At 36.5% G+C, this 14,571-nt stretch overlaps 1 protein-coding gene across 2 annotated transcripts; it reads left to right on the top strand.

Moving 5' to 3' along the window:
- The first annotated feature begins 5,036 nt into the window (after positions 1-5,036).
- Positions 5,037-8,932, top strand: LOC113725809 (auxin response factor 18). Of its 2 annotated transcripts, none has more exons than XM_027249177.2 (4): positions 5,037-5,273; positions 5,561-6,780; positions 7,488-8,389; positions 8,503-8,932. In XM_027249177.2, the coding sequence occupies exons 2-4, from the start codon at positions 5,650-5,652 to the stop codon at positions 8,570-8,572; spliced, it is 2,103 nt and encodes a 700-aa protein (XP_027104978.2). In that variant the 5' UTR covers positions 5,037-5,273; positions 5,561-5,649; the 3' UTR covers positions 8,573-8,932. The 2 variants fall into 2 exon arrangements, with proteins under 2 accessions (XP_027104978.2, XP_027104979.2); XM_027249178.2 differs by lacking the exon at positions 5,037-5,273 and adding an exon at positions 5,309-5,440.
- The last annotated feature ends 5,639 nt before the right edge of the window (positions 8,933-14,571 follow it).

Below are 14,571 nucleotides of genomic sequence, written 5' to 3' on the forward strand. Positions count from 1 at the left end.
CTTGCAATCTACTTTATAGGACTGGGGTCCAAACTGGTGTTTTCTTCGGTCACTACGTCCTTATCAAAACAATTAAACTTCAGAGCGCGACATGAATGCCCAGACATGATAATTGCAACTGCAGAATTGAAATGAGAAAAAAAATGACAGACGATGAGTTTCTGTTCACAGATTATAAAGTGAATGGCTTTTGTGGGGCTACATGTTTTTTTTTTTTTTTCGAAGAAATCATATGCATTTTATTCACCACATCAAACGATAATTAGCATTAGATACAATGATTTGAACAACCCTCTCCTATTAATTCAGCCTTAGGTTATACAAGTGATCAGTGTACAAATTTTATACTATAAATGTAAAAATATCCATAATTACACGGTTAGAATAGTTTGTTCCTTTCTCTTTTTTTTTTTTTTTTTTTTTTTGATGAGTGAAAAATCTTTGAATTCATGATATTCTACTTACAATCTCTCCCCCCAAACTTCCCTTAGAATATAATGCATGGTGACCAGAGTTGAATCCAAGATCTCTTGTTTGGATCGTAAGTTATTTGAGATATTTTTACTGTAGCACTTTTTGTGATGTAATGTATGTGAGGTAAAAAGTTGTTTTGGAAATTGTAATGATGATGTAAGCAAATATATTTGGGGAAATAAAGGCCAATCCAAACAAAACTGCATCACTCATTTAACACTTCGTTCTTGAACTGTTTAATCAAAACTAACAAACAAGCATCATGATGCATATGTTAGGGACTTTTGTTTTAGAGGGTTTTGACCTTTTCTCAAGCTACAGATGGAGAAACATTTGGTAAATGCACGAGTCAAAAGACACATTGTCGTAGTGCTTGACCTAAGTGAACTGGTTGCCGTAGGAAACAAAATCAACCAACCAATTTCATGATTATTTCACATCCAACTTAATTAACATGTAATTCATCAACCCCTCGAAGCTCAACCGGCTTTTGAATTTAATTAGTGCGGATTATATTCCATTGGCTGTAAAAAAAAAAATTTTTTTTTTCAGTCGAGTGACGCGGCTTTTGTGCTGTTACCTTAAAGATGAGCATTCTCTGTTTGCTAATTCAAAAGTCAAAATCATCAGCCGTTTCATTTGGCTTTTATTATAACCTACTCCTTATGTCATATTTATTTGTTATTGATCGAAATGTCACCTCAAATCTGGGTCCAAAATTACTGTCTTGCTTTTATCTCCCACGTTTTATTATAATCTCAAACTACGAGTGGGTAGACAATCTTATGTTCACTAAAATTAAAATACTAGTTATTTCTTATGTTCTCCTCTCTACAAGCTTATTAATGCTCTTTTCCACTCTTTTTAGTTTTTTATTGTTACTTTTTTTCTGCAACTGCGAACTTTTTTTTTTTTTTTTTTTTAGTGTTAATAGAAGAGTTTGAATCCGAAACTTCTCAATTACGCTCCCTTTTCACGATTTCACCCCCATATATTACCCTTTTTTTTTTTTGGAGTTCTTCAACTTTCGAATTTATATTCTTGATTTAAATGCATTTGTTTGTAATATCTAAAAGGGGAAGTTTTTAAGGCTTGTTTGGATTGCCATTTTCTACCGAAAAAATGGCCTTGTTTTCCGTGAACACATTTCCCTATCACCTTTTTACCTCACATACATCAAATCGCTACAGTAATTTTCCAACGAAAAATCCATGGAAAATGCAATTCAAACGCAACCTAATGCTTCCGAACTAACAAATCCATGCATCGACGAGTCATAAATGAAATAAAAAAGCATCACATTTCGTTAACATAAATATGATTAGGTTCTTCTTCTTTTTCAAAGATTTGGTTAAGGTTCCGAACTAACAAACCGATGCATCTAGTGGTCACATATGAAATGGCATCGTATTTCGTTAAGATAATATGATTAGGTTCTTCTTCTTTTCTAAGGATTTGGTTAAGGTTCAATGCATCTAGTGGTCACATTATGATTAGGTTCTTCTTCTTTTCATATTTAATCTTGTCTACTCTCTATTGTATTTATTTACTTTTCATAATTAATCTTATATTTTTAAAAATATAACACCTGAAATATATTTTAACGAGTGCTCTATAAACACCTTTTAGACAAACCATAAAAAAAAGTTCAAAGATCGTGCATACCTTTATACTAGCACCATTTATCAAGCAATTAAAGGCCACCATATAATGAAGACAGTCCATTTGGATCCATCAGTTTTTCAAAAATTAGTTTTTCAAATATTATAAAAATTTAAAAAGTAGTCTAAAAAGTAATATATTTTTTTTAATATTTAAAAAATATCTCAAAATATATTCTATAAACTCTACTACACTTAAATATCCCAAAATATATTATAAAAATATCCCAAGATATACTCTAAAAACTCTGCTACAGTAAAATTTTCAAAAATAACCCAAAAAGTAGCTAATTCAAATGGATCAATATTTAATATTCCTAAGAAAACCATTAAAACTTTTTCTAATATTAGGGATGAAAGATGAATCAAATTATTTTAGAACCAAACTTGACTTGGTAAGGACTCATTTAAACTTTGTTCGCTAACTAATTAAACTAAACTTGAGTAGCATTTTGTATTTGAGAATATTCAAATTTGATAAAAGAACTTGTTCAAATTCGATTTGAAAGTTGAACAAAATCTTAAATTCATTAAAATAATAAAAAAATTTGAACATTAAGACGTTCGATTTGATTAGACTCATTTATATCCCTATTTAGCGTAGGGTCTCTTGTGAAATAAAAAAAAAAAAGAAGAAAAAGAAAAAGAAATTCAAGATTAGTAATGGCTTAACCATGGTTCATTAAATTAAAACTGTTTTGACTTTGTAACCTAAATCTATGTCAAGCTGAAGAATCTGGTTTTTCTCACATTGGATGATGGTAAATTAATTTTGCGATGACCGTTAAATGCATTTGGCCCAAAACCTGCTGAGAATTCAATCTATGCCAAGCTGAAGAATCGGGTCTTTCTCACATTGCGATGATGGTAAATTAATTTTGTGAAGACAGTTAAATGCATCTGGCCCAAAACTTAATTAGAATTCAGAGAAGATTAACAGCGAAAGTCAGGCAATTAGTTAAGGGAGATATCCCGATATAAATGCATCTAACCAAACTAATTACCCTCCTTACAACCATACATACCTGTAATGAAGTAAACTTTGTTGCTTAATTAGTTTTGTGTCGTTGACAAGTCAAAATACAGGAAATCTTTACACTGCTGCTGTGCATGATAAAAATAAAATAAAATGTGGCAAAGTCTTGATGTTGAAGTCTCGTGTCCACTTGCTTTGTTGATTTGATGGAATACCACGCTCTAGTAAAGCCCCCACAAACAAGACAGATAAAAAAAAAAAAAGGTTTAAAGATCGTGCAGACCAATATACTAATACCACCATTTATCAAGCAATTGAAGGCCACCATATAAAGAAGACATTACCATATTATTAGTATTTAATATTCCTAAAAAAGCCATTATGTATCATTTAATATTATTCCATAATAATTTCACAATATCATGCAAGCGTCTGCTTGAATTCCTTTTTTTTTTAAAAATTTTTTTTATAAAAAAAAATATACTGTAACAATTTGATATATGTTAGATAAAAAAGATTAAAAAATATTTTCATAAAAAATGTAAAGTTTTTTGAAAAAAAAAAAGATAATCTAAACAAGATCTAAGGATTTAAAGCATCTTAAAAATATCCACATATAAGCATCTAAAGTATTTAGTTAGCAAATATGTCATAGAAAAATTACATTATTAGTTTCCAGGAAAAATGAAATACTTGTTGTATAATAGAATATTCAAGTGCGTAAGAGCATCACCTGAAAACGAGAGTGGGCTACCCGACAATAATTAAAAGATGGAGATCCCAGTAAAATAGGATCTAGATATGCACACAAGTCCAAGATTAGCAATTTACATCCAAGTGGAGAGGATTACTAGAGCAGACAATAGTGTCAAAAGAGTGATGGAAGGAGGTTAAGCTAACGAAAACCGATAATTAAGAGTGATAATTTTTATGAATGGACTTTGGCAGCAAACTACACTCTCGTGGGGTTAAGAGTTAAAGACTTCTTGATGACATGTTTGTGTCCTTGATTCAGAGAATTACCGTGCCTAACCTACTAAACTAGCTCACGTTTGGATTGCGGTGGTGTGTTTACAAAAGAAAGGCGCTCTTAAAATGTTGGGTACTCAATTTTCTGTAATTTAAGGAGGCCGGTTTTTGGTAAATTAAGAGGGCTTTTGCTAAAGAACATCTTTCTAAATCATGCCAAACCTAAACTCTCTGGGACACTCATGCCCTTATCCCCTATGTTTCGGGAATTCCTTCTCACCTTTAATTGCATGAGATAATGGAAGCGCCCCATATGGTATTATGAGGTGAGCACGACATGTCAATCCAATTGAATTTAATAGGGACACAATTTAGAGCCTCAAACCCAATAAAAATACTTGCCTAACCAGCAGTGTATTTTCAGTAAAAAATAAAAAAAAAATGTAGAAATCATCAGAAGGAAAAAGAGCTGGACAGAATTTGGGATGTGATGCATGGAATCTTGCATAACAACAGAACCGCTTAAAGAACAGCTTTCCGGAAAAATCTCGTCCTCCTCCAAAGTCCAAACTATTGCAAGGCAAAGATTATTTTAGTATTAATACTACTACTTTAGTTAAAAAGACAAGTTGATTAAAAATTAAAACACTAAGTATTACTTAATATGAAACTTTTGGCTGTCATTTGTCAATTCCAATTCCCTCTGCCACCCTCTGCTCTGGTCTGGTATGGTTTGGTCGGCAACGAAGCTTCAGGTGTTGTGTGTGTGTGAGAAAGTGGGTGTACACATGCGTGTATTCTATTTGTGTCTCGTCTCCGTCTGTCCCCATCAGACTGCCCGTTTGCTTTGGTCCATACCGCCTTTGTAATGCTTGAAAATCTCCAATAAAAGCCCCCCCCCCCCCTTTTTTTTTTCTTTTTTCTTTTTTTCCTCGCGTAACTTAAGCATCCCACTTAGTACTTAACCACTGGAGTCCGGACTGCTGCTGCTGCTATCATCAGTCGTGTTTCTCCTGTCAAAAGAAATTTACATCACCCCCACAATAATCTTCACCCTCTTGTTTTTCCTTTGAATCAACACAAACTAGTGAAAAAGGTTGGCCTTTTTTTTTTTTTTTTTTTCTTTAAAGTTCCCTTGAGAGCAAAAAAGAGAGAATGGAACATCAGTTTGTCAAAAAGCCAGTATCTTGAAGGTAACTCAAGATGCCTTGTTCTAGTATTTCTCCCGACTCTCTCTCTATATATCCCCCTCACCCTTTTCTTCAGTTTTTTTTCCTTTGGATTGATTGCTGGGGACTGAAGGGTTGAATCCATGTATTTTGCCTATTTTTATATGGGTTGTTTCAACAACATTAAAAATGTATCTTCGTCTTCGCAATTGCAGTTTATTTTCTTCCAGTATTTTACTCTCGTCCTGCAATCCCTTTGTGTTTAAAGTACTTCAGATCCTAATACTTGTAATCTTGTTGTCTTGTTTCAGAGATTTGATTGATTGAGAAAAACTAGGACCCAGTTAAAGGATTGCTTGTGTTGTGTATGCGTTTGAGGCCTTAGATTTGCAAAAGAAGAATGATTACTGTGATGAATTCTGGGAACGAACCCATGAATGAAGTGGAAAAATCCCTGGACCCCCAGTTATGGCATGCCTGCGCTGGCGGAATGGTGCAAATGTCACCTGTTAACTCCAAAGTTTTCTACTTTCCTCAAGGACATGCTGAGCATGCTCACAAAAGTGTGGATTTCGGGACTTTTTGCAGAATCCCACCACTTATTTTGTGTAGAGTCTCATCAATAAAGTACCTGGCTGATACCGAGACTGATGAGGTTTTCGCTAAAATAAGATTGGCTCCGCTGAGAGGAAATGAATGTAGCGATGATGATGGTGATGATGGATTGTTGGCTTTTGATAAGAATGACGGTCAGGAAAAGCCTAGTTCTTTTGCAAAGACATTAACACAGTCTGATGCAAACAACGGTGGGGGTTTCTCTGTGCCACGGTACTGTGCTGAGACCATATTTCCGCGGTTGGACTATTCAGCTGAACCCCCAGTTCAGACTATTTTGGCCAAAGATGTTCATGGGGAGATATGGAAATTTAGGCATATTTACAGGGGGACACCGCGTCGTCACCTTTTGACGACTGGATGGAGTAATTTTGTGAACCAGAAGAAGCTTGTTGCAGGGGACTCGATTGTGTTTTTGAGAGCTGAAAATGGGGATCTTTGTGTTGGGATCAGAAGAGCGAAGAGAGGAATTGGTGGTGGACCTGAGGCACCATCTGGATGGAATACCAGTGCTGGGAATTGCACCTCCTCTTTGTATGGGGGATTCTCCAGGCTTCTAGGTGAAGAGGAAAACAGGATCATGAGGAATCCTAAGGGAGGGACTAATAACAGTGACATAGGTGCCAGGGGAAGGGGTAAAGTTAGGGCAGAATCTGTTGTTGAAGCAGCCAATCTTGCTGCCAGTGGGCAGGCATTTGAGGTTATTTACTATCCACGTGCAAGCACGCCGGAGTTTGTTGTAAAGGCCTCAGCTGTAAAGGCTGCAATAAGAATTCAGTGGTGTTCCGGGATGAGATTCAAGATGCCTTTCGAGACAGAAGATTCATCACGGATAAGCTGGTTTATGGGAACTGTATCCTCTGTTCAAGTTGATGACCCCATCCATTGGCCTAATTCTCCCTGGCGCCTTCTCCAGGTACATAACTTACATTTGATGGTTCTTTGGAAATTGGTTTTGAGAATTAATTTATTCTGTTCTTTTTGTGCATCTTACTGGTTTACTTTCTCAGTCATGCCTAGAAGAACTATGCTGTGTGAGCAGATAGTTTGATTTACTTGTCCTTGGTCCTTTTCTGTGCTGTTGCGATTGCTCTTTGTTTGTTGTACAAATATACTTTCATATCGGAGATCCCTGGATTGAGATAGGAGGAATTTTCTTCTGCTAGAGTGGAATATCTCTGAATGGTGGAGCTATTTTGTTCATAATCACAGTCAATAGACGATGAGAAAGGGGTAGTTTATACACCACTTACAACAATTCGGTTTGGCTCTTAGGATTGGCCATTAATATAAGTTTTATTATATTTTTTAAGTGTAAGCGGGAGGCCATAAACGCAGGACCTCCCACTTAAGTAGGTAAATCTTGTCTGGATCAAAAATTGAATACAATGTCCTAAATTTCTAGAATCTAACTGAACTGGTATTCGTGCGTGTGTGGGTGATTTACCTGCTGCTTAACTGACATTTCAAGTTTTTTTTTTTTTTTACTGTATTTTGATGTATATGAATTGATGAAGCATGAATTGTAATCTTTGTTGCTCTTGTTCTCTGCAGTTAGATTCAGACTGCTGATTTTGTTGGTAATTTGGGTCTGACATGATTTGGTTAATATTCAAAATGTAGGTTGCATGGGATGAACCAGATTTACTTCAGAATGTTAAGCGAGTCAGTCCATGGTTGGTTGAGCTGGTGTCAAATATGCCTGCCATCAATCTTTCCCCCTTTTCCCCACCAAGAAAGAAGTTGAGGCTTCCACAACCTCCGGAATTTCCCCTTGTTGGCCAACTTCCAATGCCATCACTATTCAGCAACCCCTTAAGCCCAAGTAGTCCCTTGTGTTGTTTACCAGACAAGATTCCTGCAGGCATACAGGGAGCCAGGCATGCTCAATTCGGATTACCCTCATCAGAACCGCATTTCAATAAACTGCAGGCGGGCCTCTTCCCGTTCAAACTGAAGCAGCTTGAACATGCTGCTGCCGCAGCTTCTAGAATCCCTAACAGTAGCTGCTTCATGGAAGATTATGAATCCAAGGATAATGTATCTTGCGTGTTGACTATCGGAAATTCTGTACAAGGATCGAAGCCTAATGTTCGTACAGAAGCACCCCTGTTTGTTTTGTTTGGTCAACCAATTCTCACTGAGCAGCAGATCTCCCAGAGCTCCTCTGGGGATACAGCTCGCAGCAGTTTATCAGAGAGGAATCCAGAAAATACTGTAACTGTCTCTGGTGGTTCAGGATCAGGAGTTCTTCAGAGTGGTCATCCAGAGAACTCTCTAGATCAAGTCCTTCCGTGGTACAAAGATCCCAAACTTGAATTTGGATTGGAGACAGGTCACTGTAAGGTGTTTATGGAATCTGAAGACGTTGGCCGGACTCTGGACCTGTCAGTTTTTGGCTCTTATGAGGAGCTCTATGGAAAGCTGGCGGAGATGTTTGGTCTTGAAAGATCGGAGATGCTGAGCAATGTGCTTTATCAGGACCCGGCAGGCGTTGTTAAGCACAGTGGAGATGAACCATTCAGGTAATATATTCTAGTATTTTCAAGCATCCAATGGATCCTGTTTGCATGCCTTTTTGTGGTATCTGTGAACGTTGGAGTATACTGATTATGTTTCATGATGTCCTGTATTGCAGCGACTTCCTGAAAGCAGCAAGAAGGATAACAATTCTAACCGACTCGGGCAGTGACAACGTAGGCCGATAGAGGGAAGAATTGATCTTCTTCATCAGTTGTACATTTGAATGTCAAGCCTTAGTTAGGATGCATCTTTTCGTTTCATGTTTTCTTTTTTATCTTTTGTTCTCAGTTGTTGGGATAAAAAGACCATGGATCTTTTATACCACTTCCTATTCCGATCTATCAAGGAAGACAACATGTCTCTGTAACTTTGTGATGAAAAGCTGTTTGAGTAAACACACAGGACATTTTTATTAAGACAGAAAAGGAAGTTGTATAAAAGATCTTTTGCCGGAACAAATGCCTACCCTGCAACCAATATGACCATTTCAGCTGATGACTTAATTGGCCATCTCCATAGTGCAAGTTAATCATTTGCCTTGTGAATTTTCTTGGTTCCAAACAGTTGCTAAATTGATTGTTTAAACAGTTCCAACTGCTATATGCTACTGCAAGAGTCTGGCTTACTGTTGAAACTTAGGCTACCTAACAGTTTTTTTTTTGGCCAAAAGTGATGCTTGTCTCCCTTCTTACATGACAGGAAGAATGTACATCATGGCCATTAGGTTGCATATTCCACATACGTTGTAGGGATCAAGAGTGCCAAATCTAAAAGAAAAGAACCAATGCCCTGTGCGGATAAAGTTTTGCTTATCACCCCTCAAATTGACCTCATGCGGGGGTCTCAACAATCGTTTCGTTTGTATACATCATATTCATACATGCCTTGTTTTTGAACATCCAATTTAAGCTATCCACCCAACCACCAGGAGACAATGCAATAGTAGCCTCTCTCTCTCTCTCTCTCTCTCTCGTGAAATGAAAATGATGATACCATAAACTGCTAATGAGTAGTAAAATAGTAGGAGAAGAAATTTCAGACAGGCAATGGGAATAGTAGCTTCTGCAAGCTGGAATAGTAGCCCAAATCCCAAGTCCAACGTTTCTACAACAACTGTGAAATCCTCCGGTGGTGCCGCAACACTTGGGATATATACTAATCTACTGCTCTGCCCAACTACCTTAACGCATCATCTGATCAATTGGGATTCGATTCACCATTTATCAAATCTCCTGAAGTAAAGGCCTAACAATCAACTCAACTCAACTTGGGATGCTGGTTTGTTAAGCTGTCGGTCAAACGGGCAGAGATTTATTCATCTCTCAATTTTTTTTAAAAAAAATGTTTTTAGGGTTTTTTCTTTTTTTAATGATTTCCCGCGGGGCAGTGGGAATGGAAATGACTTCAATGAGTCGTCATGGGACAAACAAAGATTACGGGGATCCTAAAGTGCTACTCTCACGTTCCATTAAGTAGCGTATGTAGCACGCCCATGCCACAAGGGGTTGGGAAATTGCTCGTTTCCATTCATTCTCTCCAGTATTTTTTTTGAGATACGAACACTTAAAATCCCATGGTAAGAAAAGGAATTAACCAATTTGTACTGCTTGAGTACGTATGGGATAGCCTGGAATGGGATGCCAATTTGGGTGTTTACTATATGATTTAAGAAATAGAATAAAACTCAAAAAGTACATCTTTTTTTTTAATTCTTCTTAGATTGCATAATTTTTCAAGAATGGCAATTGTAATAAAACCCCCAACTCTTTTTGAAATCTAATCATTATTGTGAATTATCTCTAATAATAATCTTTTATGTAAGTTTGGCTTTATATCGATATAGTTTTCTTTCATTGCATCACAAATATTTTTTTTCTTTTTTTAAATCACTTGTACACTTTTCAACTATTTTTTTATTTCACCTATATTGCATTATAAAAAAATGCTATAATACTATTCTAAAATATTTTATCCAAATAATCTTCCATCCAGTTACCATGGGGATTTTTAAAAAAAAATACTAGGGGGAAAATTTTGGAGGCGCGTGACAGTAAGGAAGGATAGGTGGAGCGTGGGTGCAAGCTTTGCAAGTAAGGTATTGTTTGGTTGGATGTCTTTGACAAATGACACTGATGACACAAGGCAACAGCTACAAGGAGTACAGAGACAATTCTGACGGTAGGAGTGGGACCCGCATGATGTAATCTGACGATCCCAAGGCGACAAAAACAACTGGGTCACGTGACGGCCTCCATTGGTCAACCCGTTTCGCACCACGGTTGCGCCGTCTTGAAGGTTGGACTTTGTCTCCCCATCCATCGTTCCTCGTTCCGACTTTCCGGTTCACCCGTCGCGCTTTCAATATTGGACTCCGCCCATGTTACGATTTCAATGACAACATATATATAATCTTTTTGTCTGTGTTGTTTTGTTGACCTGGGATGCAACGTCTATTCTTTTCTATACCTGAGAGGAATACACCATATCCTGGAGCAATACGTTTTTTTTTTTCAAGGATTTTATGTGATAGTTGTAGTGACTAGACATCGAATTCTCCTACTTAAACTATAAAAAAAAAAGAAAGTAAAACAGAAAAGTTAATTTGAAATTACGTGATCACCCAGCTACACTTATCTCTCTCTCTTCAAGGCTCTTCTCTTGTGGAGAGATTGTTGTGTATGTCAAGCTTTCATTTTTTTTAAATATAGGGAAGAGTAATATCTAAAAAATGCATTGCTATTGGATCCCAACTGTTTTTTTTTTTTCCGAAGACGACAACAGTTGTATAACCTAATTTATTCTACACAAAGAGGGAGGAGTTGACCTAAGGAGACCCAGGAATAATTCGAAGGGAATTAAACCACCACTAGATCAAACGGGTGTACAACACAATTGAGGATACTCAGAGTGTATAATTAATAAAGTCGTGCCAGTGGTTGCCAATTGTTGCTTTGAACCTTCATAGTACTTCCTTCAAACAAAAAAAAAAAAAAAAAAAAAACCCTTCATGTATAGTACTATTATTGTATTTTATTGCATTCTAAACCATTTCTTAATATCCTTCACCTGATTGTCAAAGATATTCTTATTACTCATCTTACCCGGAAATTCTTTGTCATGTCATGTGATACCTCATTTAAGATCCCAAGGCACCTGCTACTAATATTAAGGGCCATTGATTGTATTTATCATTTATGCTGCAATAACTGTAGTCAACACTTTGATTAAGAAAACCCTCTTCTTCTTCTTCTTTTTTCTTCTTTTCTGGTGAATGTGTGATAAATCCAGAATCATCAATTATGCCATAAAAGTTTCCAGCCTTATGTATCCTCCCAAAATGCAGTCACTCCTCCATCATAAAGTTCTCGACAAAGCATCTTCTCTAAGTTATGTACGTGCCGAAGGCTATGACAGTGTCATACGGACATAGTATTAGTATGGGGTCGAAGGCTTTCTATTAAAGCTGTCTGTCCTGCAGGAGACTCCCATGTCCACGGGCCATCCCAACTGGGAGTCCTTCATCAGTCATCGAAGTAAATTCGTTCCACTCCAACAATTATTTAAAATTTCACCAAAAAGATGAAAAAGAAAAGGAGAACGAGATACCGGCCCTTTTTATGCAATAAGGCAGGTCCAATAAAGCTCTGTCCTGCAGTTCGGAACTGCTCCATATCCATGGTCCATGCCCTCTTCATAATAGGGGGTGGTTGATGAAAGTGAACGCACACATCACATATTCATCAAAGCGGGAAAAAAAATGATAATAAGACAATAAAATGAATCTTGGTCCAAAAGCCTTAGAATATTACTACTGTCTCTTTAGCAAATTTATTAGCCGGTGGAAAACTTCACACGGTATCTTGAAAAGTCAAATGGGATTGCATGCATGCATGCATGAACTCAGTTCAATCCATGTGGATCCATCTTCTTCTTTTTGCGTGCGAGAAGTCTCTGTGCGTGTGTGTCTGTGTGTCTGTGTGTGTGTGTGAGAGAGAGAGGGAGAGAGAGAGAGAGAGAGGGGGGGGGCATGCAATTATGGTAATGAAGTTGTTTTGAGTAAAACAGTGTAGTACTCAACTTGCAATTTAAGTACAAACATGTTTATACTACATTCATTATGAAAAGTTAAGCTAAGTCAGGTCCACAACAAGCATTACGAGGAGAAAGTGTTGAATATGAGAAGCTAATCCCAGAATTTCATGGTCTTACTTAGCTTTTCATTTACATGTGTTAGAAATCCATGTTATACACACTTCTTTGAACAGGCCGAGATCCAAGAATTCCCGAGAGATGTTGGCCTATGAAGAAAATAGAAAACCAGTCAAGAGTCAACCCTTGAAATCAGGTTACCGTTATGGAAATTTACAACCTGTTTTTGTCCACCCATCCATTGTCTTGTCTCCATTGTTTTTGTATTGGACATACAGAAGGTGAAAATTATAGAGGGTTTAATTAATTAGTATATGTCTTGATAGTTGTTTTTGTCTAATCTCCATTGTTAGTTGTGGTGTTTATGTCTTGATTTCAGGTCAACACGGATTACATGGAACAGCTTTGTGTTTTGTAAATGTAGACGGCATCCTAAGCCTTTCGTGGTATCGGGATGATAAATTAATGGAAATAAAATTTTCCTCCCGTGCACCATGAAACTATGAGTTTGAATTTGATCTATTCAGCAATGCTTAAGCCAACAACAAATGTAGTTTGCTTATAGTGTGACTTATAATGTGTCCAATACTACACTTATGTAAAAATTTGAGAGGAGGGTTGGTTCATTTATTGGCAATTATATACAAAAAAGTTACAAAACCTTCAATATCTTCTTTTTACAAATTTGGTATGTTTTGATAGGAGTTATTTGTCAAAAAAAATTATTTGCTTGCATCACAAACACCCATTCGACAAACTTTTTTTTTAATTTTCTTAATCATCTTTTTATCTCACGTACATCACATCACAAAAAAAACGTTACTGTAATTATTTTAAATAATCTCACATCCAGATACTGTTAAGACTTAATGGGAGTGCAGCAAAAATGTTATGAAATTAATGGAATCTATGTAATGATGTTACAACTCAAAAGGTAGCACTTTAACTAAACAAAAGGAGGTGTAATTGGGAATTTAGCAGTATCTCAGAGGGGTTGCTCTTAAACATTAGAATTGACTGGACGACCAGTTATTTCTATTACTTTCTAGTTGCTCACTTGATTCTTGCACATGAACTCTCCAAGTCTCCATATTTCACAAAGCGGACATCGTGGGCTCTTTTTTATTTTAAACTCAAAGTCGCGCAAGAAATCAGTTGATGGATAGCCCGCCTTTGGTATTGGACTACAATTTGTTGTCGTCAAAGCATGTTGTTAACTAGGTGATCCAATTTGAAGACAAAGTTTTTAGTTGGGCTTGGTACCCTTAACAAATCTATCGGACCGTGAACCACATCAACTGATGGCTAACAGTTAGCTCCCGGCTAACGAATCAGCTGCTTCGATTCTGGGCCATGGAGTTGGGATCTAAACAAGGAAAGGTTCTCCGGCCTAATCTGACAAATCTGATACGGGCTATCTGCTGTTAAAGGTTCTGGATGTCACGGATCCATATTACTCCCTCCGTCCCACTTTGATAGTCCTGTTTCTTTTTTCACACAGTTTAAGAAAAAGTAGTTAACTTTGTTGGAAAAGTAAATTTAGATTGCTATTTTCCTAAAATACCCTCACATTAAATAGAGTACAACTTTATGGGAACTTGAATTGATGGTAAAAAAAGAATCAATTCTCATTAAATGGGGTAGGTTTATAGCAACAACAACTTGTATTAAATAAGGATATTTTAGGAAAATGAAAATACAACTACATTCTTCAATTGGAAAGTGGACTGCAATTTGGGACAGACAAAAAAGGAAAACATGACTATCAAAGTGGGACGGAGGGAGTACATCATAATATGTTCTTATTAAAAGAATAATCAAAAGACTAACACGAACGGAATTTTGCTCTTCCTTTTCTACTTCCGAAAAAAATGTTAATCTAAATTGGAATAGCAATATAAGTTTCTTTTGGGATTTATGAGTGATTTGCTCTATTAGAGTTAGATGTAGATGCTAATGACACATGCTAATACAGATTTCATAATCATTCACCTTTTCTTTTTCATTTTTCTTTTTATAAAGAATAATAATTTCA

Source organism: Coffea arabica, chromosome 2c (genome assembly GCF_036785885.1).
Source record: "Coffea arabica cultivar ET-39 chromosome 2c, Coffea Arabica ET-39 HiFi, whole genome shotgun sequence".
NCBI classification, from domain to species: domain Eukaryota; kingdom Viridiplantae; phylum Streptophyta; class Magnoliopsida; order Gentianales; family Rubiaceae; genus Coffea; species Coffea arabica.

What these genes read in the sequence shown, in the direction of transcription:
- LOC113725809 (XM_027249177.2), top strand. Translation starts at nt 5,650, where the DNA reads ATGATTACTGTGATGAATTCTGGGAACGAACCCATGAATGAAGTGGAA. An exon ending in CTCCCTGGCGCCTTCTCCAG is followed by an intron (nt 6,781 to 7,487) that starts GTACATAACTTA and finishes TTCAAAATGTAG; the next exon opens with GTTGCATGGGATGAACCAGA. An exon ending in AGTGGAGATGAACCATTCAG is followed by an intron (nt 8,390 to 8,502) that starts GTAATATATTCT and finishes CCTGTATTGCAG; the next exon opens with CGACTTCCTGAAAGCAGCAA.